The following is a 19,515-nucleotide window of genomic DNA, read 5'->3' as shown; positions in this document are numbered from 1 at the left end:
ATAGCACTTCAGTGTAGTTTAGACATTGCCAACACCGACAGGAGATGTTCTACCATTGGTGTAGGTAATCCATCTCCTCAAGAGGCAGTAGCTAGGCTGTTGAAAAAATTCTTCCATCAACCTACCGCCATCTACACCGGGGTGAGAAAGGCTTAGTTACATCTCACGCCCCTGAGAGACATAGCTATGCTGAAGTAAGTTCCCAGTGTCTACCAGACCTTAGTTTCTTTCAAGCAGATAGAGTTGGCACAGTTCTGCTAAACTGGCCTCATTTTGGTAACCTATTCTAGGGCACTCATTCAGAATGTGTCCATTTGCAGTGATCGTGGTTTCTCATTATGAACTCATTTTTATGCATTCTTCTCCTTAACCAGTCAAATGTGATGAGATAGGCTTCCATCTTTCAACTGAACTACTAAATACAAATATTTGTTTTGCAGAGTCCTGAATGCTCTGGTGCTGACATCTCTGAATACAGATTAGAGTGGGGAGAAGATGAGGAATCTCTGGAACTCATGTATAATGGCACAGATACCTGTTTTGAAATTAGTGAATTGTCAGCAGCAGCACATTATTGCTGTAGATTACAGGTACAGAAGCTTATTATATTTTGTATAGATCACAATCAAAGATGTAAACACAATTTACTTCCAGTGGATTTTTATTGTCACCATTAACTGCTTTAAATGGGGTACTTTGTAAGTCAGAAGAAATATACCTTTCTCCTAAATTATGTAGCACTGCTGCATAATCAAACGATTTAGATTCTAAACAATTCAAATTGATGAACAAAGGGAGTTAATAGAACTTTCAGACTTGGAAAATTGTTCCTGTTCATCGCATGCTTTAATTTCAATGAATAATACTGTTGGCAAACACCCGTCCCAGATAGTGACACTCTTGCACTAAAATAGAAATATCATGTTTTAAACTTTAAAAAAAAAAATCCCAAATTTTGAGTTGGCTCAAGCTTGGAAATGGTATGTAAATAACATTACCTCCCAAATGAATGTTAAAGATTCCCATATCTTAAACTGTAATCTCCAACATCTGTTTCATTTATTAAGTTAAGCAATCCATCTGAGTAGCTCATAAGATTCCTATGCACATGGGAGGTTGCAGCTGGCAATATAATGTACTCACCATCTTCACCACCTCATCTCTTGAATTTATATCATTAAACCTTGTCTAGTGAGTCTCTGTAAAGATCTTCTTCTCTTTGATATTTATGCTTCTCCCATTGTTTTCAATAAAAAGCAACCAAATTAAAATCTAAATCCTATGATGAAACTGGATTCTTCTCCTGTCAAGTCCCCTGAAAAAAATAGAAGAGATTTAGCAAAAAAGAGTGAGGCAGGTTCTGTACACAAGCCTTCACAGCTCTGGAGACTCCCCCACAAGATTTATTTATGTGCAAAGGCAGAACACTAGCAGTAAATTCAACCAAGAATTCATATACCAACCCAGCTGGCAAAGGGTGGAAAACTGTTTCCCTGAAAAATCTTTTAGCTTGGACCACCCAGGGTTCATCTTTTTGATCGAAGGCTACAAGCCCTCAGTCAAGCATTTCTTTTCTTTTCTCTTTGAACTCTTTCAAGTCAAGTGTCCCATAAGATTCTCTCTAGTTCTTCAGCAGCTGATTCAAAGCCAAAGAGCCTCAAATAGCACCCCACAGCCCATCCTCACTCATGATCTGTTGTATTCTTCTGACTTCATTTTCACAGGACCTACACCTTGTATGGTCGTTAGTTTGGGAAACTATTTGAAAGAGTCTATGAGAGAGGAGTGGAACTGCAAACCAGAAAGCACATCCCATATGCCCTAGAAGGAAAGCTTTTTGTTTTCTGTCTTCTAAATTGGCATTTAGACCTCACTGAGCTGGGAGGACACTGTGATACCAGATTCGTGGTGAATGGGGAACTCTAAGATTTTTTTAGTGTTAAAAAATGGAAACCGCCAACTGTATAGTGTTTTTGCTTGAGGAGTATACATTTATTTTAAATTATCCATCAGAGAAATGTTCCACTACACTAATGTCTAATACAGATTTTAACACCTCAAGCTCAGTTTAATCCATAGTCAGAAGATAAGAAAAATATGTAATAATAACTGATACATTTTATTATTAAAGCCCGCGAGTAATCCATGCAATCGAATTTTAGAGGGCCTCAGCCTGCCGAGGTGGCCCTTACTTTGTGTAGAGTGAAGTATCTGTCTTACAAAATGTATTTCAAAATGCATTAGAGCATTAAACAGTAACAGGGTTGCGAGTAGAAATATGAGATTCGGGCAAACGAGAAGTGTTAATAATTAATGGAGATTTGCTTTGGGTAGGTGTTTTAAAATAATAAAAGTATAAAGAGCAAAAATACAAACCATTCTTTCCTGTGTGACTATTAGAGACATTAACAGGAAAACTTAATTTTTCACTCTAATATATAAAGAATTTTGTCTAACCCATGTTACTCTTTCTTCTAACAAACACATCATTATCTCAATCCATACTAATCTAATAATGGAGAGAATCAGGTATAAATGACTGGAGGGAAGCCAGTTTGTCTTTTGTTTAAATTAAAAAAAAAAAAAATTAGTAGCATCAGTGAGAATTCCCCAAAACACTCATGCCCTCTACCCAGGGAAACATTGTGTCATTTACTGGGGGAGCAGGGGCGGGGGAAGGAGGAGGAAACATCTGGTAAGCAAACGAGAATTAAATACCCATCAATTACTTTGATGAGGTTGTCCAATAAAACAGTTATAAGCACCACTAAAATAAATTGCTTGGAGCAAGATACAGATTGCCAAACATTGGTTTACAGGCGAGACACATAATATCATTGACAGACCACAAAATGAGGCTTGCTTTAGCAACTATAGGAGCGCTTCACTAGATAAAAGATGTCCCTGAAGCAGGATTTGTTTGTAAGGGCTTTTAAAGGCTAACAAGTGCAGCTTAATCATCTCCTCCTTCAATACACTAGCTGAACAAAACATCTAATAGAAAAACAGAATGAAGTTTTCTATTTATACCCTGCGTAGTAAACAACATTATTCAGATACAGCAAAATGTAGGGGAGAAAACACATTTCTGTTTGTCCTTTGCCCGTGTTACTCCCAGTTAAGACACTGCAAAGCTCAACTCTGCAGCTCTTTACTCTTCTGTTGGGGGAAGGTGGGGTTTGCTTGCCCTACTGTACCATCGACAAAAGAAAGTGTTTGTTGAGAGTTGTCATGGAGACTCAAAGCCACCTGTTCAAAGGCTATGCCTCTGCACAGATTTTTGGTGGAAGAACTCCTTCATAACCTATGCTATCACAAATTCCCTGTCTGGATTCTTTGTACTGTAACACAACTGTTCTGATTCCAATTCCGTAGAGCGCAGTAATACATATGAACCTTAGCTAATTCATTACCATGGTACTGAAATACCACAGTTTTATTAATCTGTTTTATCAATTTTACTAGAATATTTTATAACCGTATAAGTGATACAGTATACAAATGGAAATGTCGAAATAGCAAAGGCAGATGATTAATGGATGTTACTTCAAAGGTAGAAACATTGGGCCAGATTTTGAAACTTCAGATTTCCACTGGTGCCACTGAATTTGGCCAAGGAGTTAGATATAACAGTTGCTCTATTTTCTCATGGAAAAAGTTAACAGCTATGTGTGTGCTTTAGTTGCTATTTATGTATGTGATCTTAGGGAAAAAACATAGACTATGCTAAGGTAAAGTTTTATGTCCATGAGAATTATTTTAGTATGAAATTTGCAAATTAACTTTCTAAATTAGGACCCACTGTAGCAGCTCTTAAGCAGGTGAAATGCACACTGAAGTCGAAGGGAGATCTACCTGAGTAAGCAGAACATCTGACCCTGCAGGTGTAACCATAGAGTAATGGGGATTTTGATAACAAAGGGCTTAGAAGGGCTGATCTTAAAAAAGGTTAATGGTTACGATTCAACACAGTTAATATTAACAAAAAGGGGGAAGGAACACAAGGTGAAATAAGGAAAGAACAGGTTAAAGAATATTTAGATAAGTTAGGTATAGTCAAGTCAGCAGAGTTTGAAATTCATTCTAGGGCACTTCAGGAACTAGCTGAAGCAATCTCAGAACCATTAAAATTATCTTCAAAAGATCATAGAGGACAGGTGAATATAATGGCGCAACTATAGTACCTGTCTTTAAAAAGGGAAACAAAGAGTACCTAGGCAATTGTAGATCAGTCAGCTTTAACTTTGATATCTTAAAAATACGGGAACAAAATATTAAATAATCAGTTAGTAAGCACCCAAAGGATAATAGAGTTCTCAAACTTCATTGCACCGCGACCCCTTTCTGACAACAAAAATTACTACGTGAAGCTGGGGGGTGGGGGGACTGAAGCCTGAGGCCGCCATGGGTAGGGGGGCCAGAGCCAAAGCCCAAGCCCTACCACCTCAGTTAAGGGGAGGCAAAGCCATAGCCCAAGGGCTTCAGCCCTAGGCGGGGGTAGGGTGACCAGACAGCAAGTGTGAAAAATCAGAACCAGGGTTGGGGGTTAATAAGAGCCTGTATAAGAAAAAGACCCAAAAATTGGGACTGTCCCTATAAAATCGGGACATCTGGTCACCCTAGGCAGGGGGCCTGTAATCTGAGCCCATGCCACCAATGGCTGAAGTCCTCAGGCTTGGGCTTTGGCCCTAGGCCACAGCAAGTCTAACACCAGCCTATTGGCAGTTTTTATGAACAGGGTAGACAGACATCTGTCAGGGATGGTCTAGGTTTACTTGGTCCTCCATCATTGCAAAGGGCTTGACTTGACCTCTCAAGGTCCCTTCATTTCTATGATTCTGTGGTTCTAAAAGACAAGAGTAGCCTATTTGTTAGACAAGAATGGTCATCACTGACAACGATACATGTGTTACATTTTCTCTCACAAAAAGTTTCCTGCTGATAAATTGGTTACTGTTAAATTTGATTAAAATGGTTATGCAGGGAAATTATATATATTCTTTAAATACACTTCAGACTATATGAGTGACACCTCTGAGTAATAAAGATATTAATTGTTCTCATGTAGATAAATGGCATAAATTATTAAGTGATGAATTTTTAAGGTGATAGGTATCTAACTTTTCCACCCTGCAAGGTACATTGGTCTAAGTTTATTTGCCTTGTGAAATGAAATGTGTGTTGCCCTAAAAACCTTATTTTGTTCCACAGGCTATAAACCAGGCAGGAGCTGGACCCTACAGCGATCTAGTAACCTGCAGGACTCCAGCATCAGTACCTGATGCAGTCTGTACCCTCTCTATATTGGAGGATGAGCATATGGATGCCTATCAGATATCACCCTCTGTGTGCCTTGTTTTAAACTGGGAAGAACCGTGCAATAATGGGTCTGAGATTTCTTCTTACAACATTGACCTTGGTGACATTAGCATTCCAGTTAGTAATGTTACAAGTTATGTTATTGATGATCTGCTTCCAGAAACCTCATACCGGTGAGTGTCGTCATCCTGCCGTTTCTCAGTACAGTAATGAAAACTTATGTTGATATCACACAGATTAACTAGATATGGGAAATCTTTATAGAACATATCATAAAGAAAAAAGTCATTATCCTTAAACATCTAGCAAAAGTGTAATGATGTCTTTATGAGGTGAATTGGAGTAGTTCAGGTCTGAAGACATGCTCTCTTTGTTCACCTTTTTCTATCTCCTTTTGTCTCCATTTCCCACCCCCATTTTATTTTCGCTATGTGCTTTTTCCTTGTTTTTGTCTTGTGTTTGGAAACCATATTAGTTAATCTTAAGCAGAGAGCAAGATCAAGACAGATAAAATTAATAATAATCTAATGAGGTTTACAAACCCCATACTGAGCACAGGGAGAGGAGGGCCTTCCTTGCTTACAGGCAACTAGACTCACCAGCCTCCAGCACAGCTGCAAAAACGTCAAGTCATGGAGGCATCCACTCTCAGCTGGGACCAATAAGGAAAACATTTGTAGCAATAAAGGAAAAACAGAGAGATGGGGAGGCAGAATCTCCTGGGCTAGTGGAGGGGCTAGTGCCCTGTGGCAGCCTGCCTTTAAGAAACTGACAGGGAGACAAAGGAAGACTACAATCCCTGGAGTTTAAGGGCTGATAATCTAAAAGGAGTCTAAATTGATGGACTGGGCTAATTTGAAATTAGCAGAGGGGAGACCAGTTAGGAGGAAGCTCAGTCCTCTAAAGAGACTGTCCCAAGAGCAGTTGACAAATGTACATTCCAGAAATCGGAAATGATAAACGCTTCTAACTAGCATAGTGCTGTGTTCATTGCAGTGTATCATTTTTTCAGATTCTAATCAATAATATTCTGTTAAGTGGCTATAGGTATTAACTATAGTAATTTTCTTATATGGTGAATAAGTTGAATACTGTTTAAAATGGTGATTTAATGTATGCTCTTTTGAGTAGATATATTTACCATTTCTTTAATAGGAAAAAATAACTAAAGAGGATGAAATTTGGGATTAAAAGTGATTGGCTTAACTTCAAATTCTAATTTTTATTCTAAAATGGCTTCTCCAAATGTGTATTCATTCTTTGAACTAATCTGATTTTCATGCTTTTCATGATGTCTTTCTAATTGCTACTAGAATTTAAATTATCTTAAACAGTGACAAGCAGATGAATAGTAATACACAGTGGAATTGATCTTGTCAAGGAAGCTCTTTTTAAAAAAAAAGAAACAAACAGTTATTCCAATAGATATGTAATACAGAAAAATCTGATTGTACAGTTGAAGAAATTGGACAGTACAGACTCAGTCATTTTTCATTAATAATCATGCAAGCGTTGTGTAGCCTAGCTAGAGTGCGCCACTCTTTTTCAGATTTTAACACAATAGCACTGAGAATGGTTTAGTGGCATCTAGCTTTCTACCAGGCTGTGGAAATGTAAAACATGAATATAAACTGCAACGATATGACTCAGGGATTGCTACTGGGATATGGAGCCTTTTGCTTTCAGGTCACTAGTTCAAATCCAGCCAACACTGATAATGACCAAACATTATTAGTATTTAAAGACCTGTCAGTGGCTTATATCATATGAGCTGGAAGTTTTAGTCCAGATCCAGCTGGACAAATGTCAACCCACCAAAATTCATCATCAGAACTATGACCTTCCTGGCAGTCTCAAAGGATTGACTTGGTATGAGACAGAACTCCTCTCCCCCCTACCAGTGGTCCCTATAAGAAGCAGGATAGTGTGAGGAGGCTTCTGTTGTCTGAGCACTACATTCACTTTAGAAATTTTTAAAGAGGAGCCATCAATAGAAAAAAATCAAATTTAGCTCTTTCTCCTCTTCATAGAATCATAGGACTGGAAGGGATCTCAAGAAGTCTTTTAGTCCAGTCTCCTGCACTCAAGGCAGGACTAGATATTATCACATATAACCTGTGTTTGTCTTGTGAGCTGCTACTTAATTTTTTTAAGTGATGCCCTTGGTTGGTCTGGAACATCTTGTTTTCTCCTTATTATATGTGAGATCAGATACAGGAGCAACTAAAACAAAATAAAAGGCTTTGATCAGCACCAAGTGACTCGATATAATCAGCTAGCACTTTTCATTAATATTAGTAACTGGGTCACAGAAAATGGGGCATCTAAAAATTCTGATTATTTTTTTTAAGCTCATGTTTTGTTCTTCTGTAGCTGCTGTTAGGTAGAGATGTCCTGATCTCCAAAGCCTGGAAAAAGAGATCAGAACTAAAAGTTGAGATAAGCTTTAGGTTCCTCTTCACTAATCGTACAGGAGTTCTTTTTCTGAAACTCTTGTTCTGCCTCCCTCTGAGTAGGAGTATTATATTGAGGTCATACTATGATTTATGCCCTGAATCTTAGTTTACATTCTAACTTCTTTACTTTTCATAAGGCACCATATTAAATTATGTGATTTTAGCCTAGGAGTCTGATTGTCTCTGATCTGAATGAAAAAGTGAAACCATAAACATTAACTATTTAACTGGTCACAATGCTTGCTGTGGGACCATGCTTCTAAAAATGATATGATGAGAACAACAAGAAGTAAGTGCTGAGTCAGGAAGCAAAAATACATGGCAGGGCATCTTGTACTTTTCAGAAAATACCATACCTCAGCTGTCTTGGAAAGCAAAGGGCCAAAGTGAAGTTGCAGAAGGAGCTCATACAACACTGATCAGAGTTTGTAGTATTGTGCTAATAAAAAATAGCTCTGAAGAAAGAAACTTTTAAAATAATTGTTAGTAGATTTTTGTTAACCCCTTCCTTCTTTGTTTTTGTCATCTGTGGTCTGAGACGCACGCATGCGTGCACACACACTATCTGTGTATATCCAGTCTGTCTATGATATTTTTAGGGCACCAATCATAATATTACCTATGCATAACATAAGAAGGTTGTTAGGTTTCATTAATTGCCATTGCAAATCCCTTTGAGCTGCTCTGACTTGGAAGTATTGTTATTTTATGATATATAGGGCTATAGTAAAGCTGTGTGAAATTTGTGCAATGAAAGCAAGTGAAAGCTACCTGGCATTAGGTTTCTTTCCAAACCCAAACATTAAGCAAGACTTCGGAAATTAAACTCTCACCAGGCTTGTCAAGAGATTTGATAAAGTCAGCAAAACTAGTCAAAGCTCCATGGTTTCACTGGCATTTCATTGCAAGGTTTTGGGTTTGTTTGAAGCCAGAATCTCAAAGTAAACCTCTAGTTAACAAGAACCGAAATTGGAAAAATGCATATTTTGCACAGCAGTAGTTTAACAAGTAAGTCTGCACACTGAGCTGATAGTATAAAAATAGTTTAAATAAAATAAAACCGTTAGATATACAAATCACTTCACTGTAAACAGCATGAAGATCATCTGAGAGGACGTGTGACAGATTCTTCCACTTAAAGATCTATAAATATGTCCCAAAATTTAGATGCTTTGGATATGTTTGGTTGGTAGTCAAATTGGTCATGTGACTAGCTGCTCTTTAACTCTGCCTGCCTGCCCCAGAGAACTTTGAGAGATTCAGCTTTGTCTGATACAAAGGTTATACTGATCTAGCAAAATGAGTTGCCCACCATCTTTTTAATACTGATGTCTACTTCAGCTGCTTCTGAGTTCACTCGTAGCTAGCAAAATCCATACATGCTAAAGTGGTGTTCTTCAGTGCAGCTCTTTGTAACTAAGGGGAATTGTTTGTCACAAGGCTCCAGCCCAGTTTATGGGCCTATTGAAAGGGTATAAGCCCATGGTCAACTATGTGCATTTCAAGATTACTCTGCACACTAATGGACTGTTTAAAATTAACATGACTCAGTTTGACATTGTCACTGAACAATGGTATAAAATGGAATGCATCAGATGCTCTTGTTGTATATTATGTGCTTATATTTGTGCTCTTTAGAGAGGAAAAATATGGAATATCAAAATGCAACACGCAGGATCTGCTTTTCTGTAACAAAATGAAAACAGTCATTCTTCGAGTGCTTGCTTATATCCATTCCAGTTAGGTGTGCGTGCGCCGTGTGCATGTTTGTCAGAACATTTTTACCCTAGCAATACTCGGTAGGTTGGCAGGGCGCCCCCTGGAGTGGCACCGCTATGATATCGGATGTATACCCCTGCCGACCCATCCGCCCCTCAGTTCCTTCTAACCGCCCATGTCGGTTGTTGGAACAGTGGAGCGCAGCTTAGCTGATCTCCACCTCCCTAGCTATTCGCTCGTTTCTAATCGTTATTGTGTATATAGTTCAATATTCTATATTTCTAGTTAGTTTTATTAGTTCTTTGTAGTAGTTATTGTATATAGTTAAGAGGGATCGGGGATTAGCCCCTTCCCCTCACCCGGTACCGGGGCCCATGCCGGTTCACCGGGCTTCAAACCGTGCTCGGCCTGTCATAGACCGATGCCTACAGGAGACCCTCACGACTCCTGTCTCAAGTGCTTGGTCGAATCCCACCTCACAGACAAGTGCCGAATCTGCAAGGCTTTCAAGCCCAGGACGAAAAAGGAGCGGGACATTCGTCTCAAGCAGCTCCTAATGGAGGCAGCTCTAACTCCTCCATCTTCGGCACCGACTGCTGCACTAGGGACAAGTGCCTCTTCCTCATCGGAGCTCACAGGCACCGTGAAGGCTCCTCGACACCAGCCATTACTGGCCCAGGCTCCTGCCCGGCACCGCTCTCTCCCCCCAAGGATCAAGAAGCATAAGACTCCTGCAGCTTCCGCGTCTACGCCACAGTCAGAGCACCTAACTAAGTCGGACCACCCGGCACCGTCAACTGCCGCAGCACCGATGTCTTCTGCGCTGTTGATTCCGGTCTCACAAGAGCCGTTGAGTCCGGTGCCTACTAGCTCTCCAGCACACACCGTGGTTGAGCTTATTGTGCCCTCCACGCCGGAGACGTTCTCTACAGCAAGGGAGTTGATTGCCTTGACGGAGCCCGAGCTGCGTCAACCCCTGGCACCACCGGTGCGGGTTGTTCAATCATTAGGCAAGCCCGCCCTGCTGAGACCATCCTCACCCAGCACCACAGAACGTCGCCGGTCGCGATCCAGGTCCCGCAGACACTCTTGGTCCCATCATCGATCCCGGTCCCGACGCCGCTCGCAGTCCCGGTACCGCTCTCCATCTAGGTATCTGTCGTACTCGCGGCACCGTTCGAGGTCCCAGTCGCCGACCCGATACTCTCGGCACCAATCCAGGTCCCGGCACTCCTCGCAGCACCGTACCTCTCGCAGCCGATTTGACACGGGGATTCAAGGCACCGGTCGACCTCCCGGCACCATGCCAGTCGCAGGTCCCGGTCTCACTCTCGGTACCGGTACAACTCCCAGTACCGTTCTCCAGTGCCGCATGGAGACGGATCGAATAGACACAGAGACCCTCCCCAAATGGTCTCAGCTCCTCCGTGGCCTTCTTGTCATCCATCCATATCATCCCATGCAGACAGTGCTTCCTATGGGGATTCGGATACTCACAGCAGGGTTGCCCAAGGATCCCACGGTACTGACCAAGGACCTCATCAGTGGTCCTTTTGGACGCCTTGGGCTTATCACCAAGCCCAAGGTGAACCCGCTGTGCCACCATGCTCCGTTCCTTCAGAACACCGCGTCCCAGAGGCGACTGTCAGCCGACCTCCCCCTGCTGGTACGGAGGAAGCTCCTGTCCCCGCACCGGACCGCCACGATCTTCTGGCTCCGGATGTCCCCCACGATCAGGAGTCAGTACAGGACCCACTCGTCCCGGGGCTTTCATCCTCCTCTTCTCTGGATGAGGCGGTAGCGGGGACATCATCGTCAGGCCCGCCTCCAGTTGACCTCAGGTCACACCAGGACCTCCTGCGGCGTGTCATCCAGAATATCAACTTGCCAGTAGAGGAAGTTCCAGAGGTGGAGGACCCGGTGATAAGTATATTGTCGGCAGAGGCACCAACCAAAGTAGCCCTGCCATTCATTCGTTCGATCCAGGCTAAGGCAGACACCATCTGGCAAATCCCGACATCTATCCTGCCCCAGCCAGAGGGGTCGAACGGAAATACATGGTGCCCTCCAAGGGGTATGAATACTTATATGTACACCCCCCTCCCTATTCATTGGATGTACAGTCCGTCAATGAGCGGGAGCGCCACGGCCAACAAGCCCTTGCACCTAAATCAAGGGAGGCTAGGCGAATGGATTTGTTGGGACAGAAAATCTATTCCACAGGAGGCCTCCAACTCAGGGTAGCAAACCAACAAGCCCTGCTGAGTAGATACAATTACAACACCTGGGAGGCGGTAAGCAAGTTCATAGAGCTGGTCCCGCAAGACTCCCGCCAGGAATTTACACCATTATTGGAGGAAGGAAAGAAAGTAGCGCGGATCTCCGTACAGGCCTCGCTGGACGCTGCCGATTCGGCAGCTAGAACGGTTGCCTCTGGAATCGCCATCCGACATATATCATGGCTGCAAGTGTCAGGCCTGCCACCTGAACTGCAGCACACTATACAAGACTTACCCTTTGATGGCCAGGGCCTATTCTCACAAAAGACGGATCCTAGGCTACAGAGTCTGAAAGACAATCACGTAATTATGCATTCGCTCGGAAGGCATACACCACAGACTCAAAGAAGATCCTTCCGCTCCCAACCTCAGCCGCCCTTACCCCACACGTAGGCCAAGACAAGACTTTACCAGAAGGTGAGGTCGTACCAACCACAGACGTCAGTGTGGACCTCAAGGGGGTAACAATTCCAGTCCCACCAAGCCAACAGCGGGACCCAAATCAAACTTTTGAGGGTGCGCCCGAGAGCAGTGTACCAATTGTCTCTCAGGATCCTTTTCAGTTTTACAACCGCCTTTCCCCATTCCTCCCTGCGTGGTCCCAATTAACCACGGATCTTTGGGTCCTATGCACGGTGGAGTTTGGATTCCATCGTCAGTTTATTTCTCCCCTTCCCTTTCAACCCCTCTCCTCGTCCCTCGTTCAGGAACCCCTCTCACGAGCAACTCCTCCTGCAAGAGGTTCGGAGGCTCCTTACAATGGGAGCTATAGAGGAGGTACCGAAGGAATTAAGGGGCCAGGGGTTTTATTCCAGATATTTCCTAATCCCCAAGGCGAAAGGGGGCCTCCGGCCTATCCTAGACCTGCGACGACTGAACAAATTCATGAAAAAGTTCAAGTTCCGCATGGTGTCCCTGGGGACCATCATCCCTTCCCTGGATCCCGGAGATTGGTACGCCGCTCTCGATACGAAGGATGCGTATTTCCACATTGCAATTTACCCTCCGCACAGACGGTATCTACGCTTTGTGGTGAATCATCAACACAATCAGTTTACGGTCCTTCCCTTTGGCCTCTCCACAGCCCCTCGGGTATTCACGAAGTGTATGGCGGTAGTCGCTGCCTCCCTCCGTCGTCGTGGAATACATGTCTTCCCATACCTCGACGACTGGCTTAATCGAGGGACCTCCGAGGCACAAGTCACCAGTCATGTGAGAGTCATCAAGAACCTATTCACGCATCTAGGCCTGATAATCAATTTGGAAAAATTTACTCTAGTGCCTACGCAAAGGATAGAGTTCATCGGGGCCACTCTGGACTCCAATCTTGCAACCGCCAGTTTGTCTCTACCTCATTTTCAGGCAATAGTCTCACTTATACAAAGACTTCAAAGCTTCCTGACAGCCTCAGCTCGCACCTGCCTTGGCCTCCTCGGTCACACGGCTGCATGCACATTCGTGACAAAGCACGCCAGACTGCGCATGCATCCCCTTCAGACTTGGCTTGTCTCAGCCTACCGTCCAGGCAGAGATGCCATAGATATTGTACTCACAATTCCACTGAGCATCCTCGACTCCCTCGACTGGTGGCTGACGCCATCCCTGGTGTGTGCAGGTCTGCCCTTCCATCCACCACAGCCTTCCGCATTCCTAACAACGGACGTGTCATCTCTCAGCTGGGGTGCTCAGCTAGGGCACCTTCTCACTCAAGGCCTTTGGTCATCTCAGGCGTTGGCGTTACACATAAATGTCCGAGAGCTGAGAGCAGTCCGACAGGGTCCTTGTGTTGCAGTGTTCACAGACAACACAACGGCCGTGTATTACATAAACAAGCAGGGAGGGACATGATCTTCCCCCCTTTGTCAAGAGGTGATACAACTATGGGACTTTTGCATAGCCCACTCAATAGACCTGGTAGTGTCTTTTCTCCCAGGAGTGTGGAACACTATGGCAGATCAACTGAGTAGATCCTTCCTGTCTCATGAGTGGTCCATCCATCCGGACATTCTCCATTCTGTCTTCCGGAAGTGGGGCTTTCCCCAAATAGATCTCTTTGCCTCCCGAGAGAACAGGAAATGCCAGATGTTCTGCTCCCTGCTAGGTCGCTCCCCGGGCTCCCTCTCGGATACATTCCTAATTCCGTGGAAGGGGCACCTATTTTATGCCTTCCCACCCTTTCCTCTCATCCACAGAGTCCTACTCAAGCTCCGCAGGGACAGAGCCCAACTAATTCTGATCGCTCCGGCATGGCCGAGACAGCATTGGTACACCCTGTTGCTCGACCTCTCTATGGCGGACCCGATCCCCCTGCACTATGCCAGGACCTCATAACACAGGACTTCGGCAGGCTTCACCACCTGGACCTACAGTCCCTTCATCTGACAGCATGGCTGCTGTCTGGTTGAGCCAATGTGAGTTGCGTTGTTCCACCTCAGTACAACAGGTGCTGCTGGGAAGCAGAAAGCCTTCCACGCGGATGACATATCTCGCCAAGTGGAAGCGCTTCTCCCACTGGTGCGCTCAGCGTAACTTTATCCCCGAAGGTATATCAATCCCCTTTATCTTGGACTATTTATGGTCCCTCAAGGAGCAGGGCCTGGCGATCTCGTCTGTAAGGATGCATCTTGCAGCTATTTCCACGTTCCACCCTGGGGAAACTGGCAGTTCAATCTTTTCTCACCCCATAGTTTCCAGATTCCTCAAAGGCTTAGAGCGGCTGTACCCTCAGGTCAAGCGCCTAACCCCTACCTGGGATCTAAACCTGGTGTTGGCTAGGCTTAGGGGTCCCCCCTTTGAGCCTTTAGCCACATGCTCGCTGCTGTACCTTTCCTGGAAGACAGCCTTCCTCGTCGCTATCACCTTGGCTAGACTAGTCTCAGAACTCCGAGCTTTGACTGTGGATCCCCCGTATACAGTATTCCACAAAGACGAAGTACAGCTGCGACCGCACCCGGCATTCCTCCCTAAGGTGGTCTCTGCCTTCCACGTTAATCAAGACATCTTTCTACCAGTCTTTTTCCCGAAGCCGCACTCATCGCGTCGGGAACAACAGCTGCATACCTTGGATGTCCGCAGGGCTCTGGCCTTTTATGTCGAGAGGACCAAACCCTTCCGACGTTCACCTCAGCTCTTTGTAGCTGTTGCAGAGCGCATGAAGGGCATGCCAGTCTCTTCCCAACAAATTTCATCTTGGGTAACGTCCTGTATCTGGACATGCTATGACTTGGCTCACATTCTACGCGGGTAGAATCTGCCACTTTCCTGGCCCATGTTCCCATCCAGGAAATATGTCGCTTGGCTACCTGGTCTTCTATCCACACCTTTGCATCACACTACGTACTGGTCCAGTAGTCCAGAGACAATGCCACCTTTGGCTCCGCGGTCTTACATTCCGCAATGTCTCACTCCGACCCCACTGCCTAGGTGAGGCTTGGGAATCACCTAACTGGAATGGATATGAGCAAGCACTCGAAGAACAAAAGACGGTTACTCACCTTTGTAACTGTTGTTCTTCGAGATGTGTTGCTCATATCCATTCCAAACCCACCCTCCTTCCCTGCTGTCGGAGTAGCCGGAGGGTCAGCAGGGGTATATATCCGGCACCATAGCGGTGCCACTCCAGGGGGCGCCCTGCTGACCCACCGAGTGTCACTAGGGTAAAAATCTTCCGACGAACGTGCACGCAGCACGCGCACACCTAACTGGAATAGATATGAGTAACACATCTCGAAGAACAACAGTTACAAAGATGAGTAACCGTCTTTTTCAGTTGGTTAGTACTAAAGCATTACAGCAAAATTTCATTTGCTGACCTTCATTTTTGCAGGCACAAATAATTGCCTTGATCATTTTTGCACTCATAGTTAGGCCATTTAACTAGGGCAATCAGGAACTTGGACTTCAAAGTGACATAAATGGTAAATAGAAATAATTGCTGACATAAGCAGAAATAAAGGCCTGGTGAAGGTGTAACAAAGAAAACCCTAAATCTTTTAGGCACAAAAAAAATTGTGGATTCTTTGAAAATAGTTTGTTTCTGCAAATATTGTTGTTTTCCAGTATCTAAGCTTTCTTTTTAAAAAAGGTAATGGGATTGATTGTAGAGTTGAACACATTGTCTTCCAATCAAGTTTGATCCTGCAAGGTGTTGAGACCATACAGGACCTCAAAGGAAATATTCCTTCTCTCTCAAAATTAGGCCCTGAACCTAAAGAAGAAGTTGCATTTTTTTTTATTTCTCTATTATGTGTTATTGAGATCTTGCCTTTGTTGCTTAGTCTTACAAATATTTGTTCCAGAAGGGACTGTAATGAATAACACAGGCTATAGACATTCACCCAGTAATTTCTGCTTCAAGCCCGTAACTTCTCGTTGAGCTTGGTCATATCTTTTAGAGAGAGAGAGATCCACTCTTGATTTAACGATTTCAAATGGTGGAAAATACACCACACTCATTCCCTGGTACACGAGTGATTAATTACCCTCAGTTGGATCTTATTTCCCGTTTGAATTTGTCAAGCTTCAATTTCCAGTCATTAGATTTTATGTGGCTGTGTGCTATTAAAGAAACTTATTTTGAAATCTCCCAGCGTAGGTACTTACAGAATAGATCACAATCAGGTCACCTCTTTATATTCTCTTTGAGAAGCCAAGGAGACTGAACTATTTAAGTCTCTCAGCAAAAATGTTTCTCACTCTTCGAATTATAATTGTAGCTCTCTTCTGAACCCTTTCCAATTTTCAGCATCCTTTTTGAAGTGCGGACATCAGAACTGGACACAGTATTCCAGTGTTGATTTCTCCAATGCTGTGTACAGGGGATGTGCCCGTTCCTTGTTCCTATTCAGTACTCCCAACTTTGTGTGTGTGACTGTGTATATGTGTGTATGTATATATGTATATCACTCTGTGTGTTTGTGTGTATGTGTATATTCACAGTAATAATAAAAAAGTAAATATCTTCATCCTTAAATTTAGGGCCTGATCCTGCATATCTTTACTCACACAGTTAATTTGTACTATGCACGAGTAATCTCATTGATTGCAGTGGAGATATAAAGTACTTGAGCACCTAAAGGTTTGCAGAAAGGGACCCTCACTTTTTATTAAGTGAAAGTTAATAAACTCTTCTGTTCTGATCTCTTGTATAACATAGGCCACAGAATTCTACTCATAATTTCTGCATCAAGTCCAATAGTTTGGTTTCTTTACTAGACCTTCTCTGAGCATTTACTGCAGTACAGCTCCGTGTATATTTTTGAAGTACAATTATGAAAATTGAGATTACATATTGCAACAGTATTTTTATCAAATAAAGATGTAGTTTCTGTCAAAACTTCCTTTATCTGTTTTTTGTATGATTTTGTATCCCAGCTGAAAATTATGAAAAACATAGTTTCTCCCCCAAAATTCAGCAATTAAAAGTATCTTTTATTTTTCTGTTAGGTACACTTTGTTCCTATGTTTTGTCTTTCTATTTTTCCTCATTAACCATGCTCTACGGTTGTGATTCCACCCTCCCTCTCTCCTGTCCCCTTCACACCCCCAAGCAATTTAGCAGACTTGTTAAGGAGTATTTGATTACGCATGCATCACTGACACACTTTGCAGTCTTACTGAGTATTTCTTTTAATAGGATAACTTATTTTAAATTTGGCTTATTAGCATCTATATAAATAAAAACATAGCAGTTGCAGTTCGTAAACCATGTCAAGGGAAGGACCTTTCTGAATGAAAACAGAAATGCACATGAAAATATCTCTGAGGATTGAGATTTGTGTGTTTTGAAGCAAAGGGCTCAGTCCAGCTGACCTTGAACTACCAACAGAAGTTTTACCGAATTAGGGCCTGTAAAATTGAGCTCAGTGTTCCAGAGCTCACAAATGTTTATAAATTTTTGTGTGTGTATTTAACCACTAAAAGTCCTGAATAGATTATGGTTCTTTCTTCCTTTTTTAGACTCTGGAGTTTTGCCTGAGTAAGAAGAAATGCAGACCTCATGCTATGCCAACTAAAATAATTATAAAGCCTCCCCATTCATTTCAATGCTCCAAAGCAGGCTCATAGGGAGGAAGGATGGTCTGGTGTTAGCCAGAGACTTGGGAGATCTGGGTTCAAGTACACCTCCATTACAGACTTTCCTCTGTCACCTTGTCAAAGTCACTTAAACGTTCTGTGCCTCAGTTTCCCAGCTGTAAAATGGGAATAAGGGACCTTACAGGAATGTTGTGAGGATAAATGCATTAAATATGGTGGTGTGCTTAGATACTAAGTCAATGAGGGCCATATTAATACCTAATTTTGAGTCTAATAATGGAGTTTTGCATTCTTAAGGACTGAAGGATCAGGTTAGTCACTGTTGTTACCAGCTTTGCCATTACTTTGGGGTATGTTCATTTATTAGTGTTACTCTTCCAGGGGTGGGGGTGAGGGGAGGTTCTGCACATGTATCAATGTACTGCTTGTGTCACTTGTGTTCTCATATGGAGCTCTACTTCTCCCTGCTGCAAGTTCCCTCCCAATGGAGCTATCCTGCAAGACCTAGGTTCCCCAGGACTGGGTTCTTCCAGCCCCAGAATCAGATGAACACACACATTAACAGATTGCCTCTTAAGAGGACCAGGTTAATCAGCACTCCCAGACTGACCCTTTATATGTCCCTGGACTCAAGCAGCCTGGGTCGAGCAGCATCTCCAAGCTGTCACCCTCATATGCCATGAGTACCGCACCGGAATAGAGCATGCCTGAGCAGGCTGGGTCAAGCAGCACTTTCAATCTGCCACCCTCATTTGCCCCTGGACTCAGCAAACTGGGTCGAGCAGCACTTCCAACCTGCCACCCTTATATGTCCCAGGGTCAGCATGTCTCTATCCGCACTTTCACATTACAGTTGTTCTGGTAGTAACCTACTTGATGAGCATACCTCACAGGATTTTTGGGTGCTGCAGAGCTCTTTTAGCTTAGGTACGAGGAGCATTGCTGCAGAATGAATGAGAAGACCAAAAAAAATCCATTATGGGGAGAGAGAGAGAGAAGCAACCAGCTTAATTATTACAGTTATTTATTGCCAGGTAATAACCATAGGGGAGCCAAACAAACAAAACAGTGATAATATTAAATCCAACTTAAATTTGATTATAAAAGTCAGGTTTACAAAACTATAACTGATCAAACAAGTCAGAATCAGAAGGCTATACCTAGAAAGAGAACTGGGTTCTCACCACTCGGTAAAGCTTGAATCGACTGGAGTCCCAGGTGGTGGTGGTGGTAGCTGAGGGTCCAGAGTGCTAGAGTCAGGCAGAGCCCCCAGCACGATCAGTCAGGAGAAGATGAAGTCCCAGTGGAACTGATGCAGATTTTGGATCCAGGCATCAGAACTCTTGCTTGAGCATGGGTAGGGGGTTCTGTAGAGAAACAACAATGGTTCAAGGGAGGACATTATATTTGTTTATGTGTAAACAAGGGAGTATACCAAAGTTGTTTTGTTCAGACTAGACAGTGGGAGCTGATCATTCCTGGCTTTGGGCAGCATTCCTTGGAGGAGCTCACAATAAAGGATTTATTACTAGAATTGGTCTGATAAACTACTGAGCTGGGTGTGTGCAGGTGTGGGTTCATTAACATCTGGAGCAGAGATGCCCTATCATGCACTGCTTCCCTGCTTTTCTGGGCCCAGAGTTCCATGCAGTTCTTGCCTTGGAATCTCTGTTCTCTGTTCTGTATGCTAATGGAGATGCCTCCTT

The 19,515-nt window shown here is 43.4% G+C and overlaps 1 protein-coding gene across 2 annotated transcripts in view; it reads left to right on the top strand.

The window, feature by feature from the left end:
* Window positions 1-19,515, top strand: part of FNDC3B (fibronectin type III domain containing 3B) — a 408,921-nt gene that overhangs the window by 321,298 nt on the left and 68,108 nt on the right. For both annotated transcript variants that reach the window (XM_030575639.1, XM_030575641.1), the window contains 2 exons: window positions 441-590; window positions 5,212-5,492. In XM_030575639.1, coding sequence (XP_030431499.1) covers window positions 441-590; window positions 5,212-5,492 — 431 coding nt within the window. The remainder of the gene's footprint in view (window positions 1-440; window positions 591-5,211; window positions 5,493-19,515) is intronic.

The sequence above is a fragment of the Gopherus evgoodei genome, chromosome 9 (assembly GCF_007399415.2).
Source record: "Gopherus evgoodei ecotype Sinaloan lineage chromosome 9, rGopEvg1_v1.p, whole genome shotgun sequence".
NCBI lineage: Eukaryota > Metazoa > Chordata > Testudines > Testudinidae > Gopherus > Gopherus evgoodei.
This window is presented reverse-complemented; position numbering and strand designations above follow the sequence as displayed.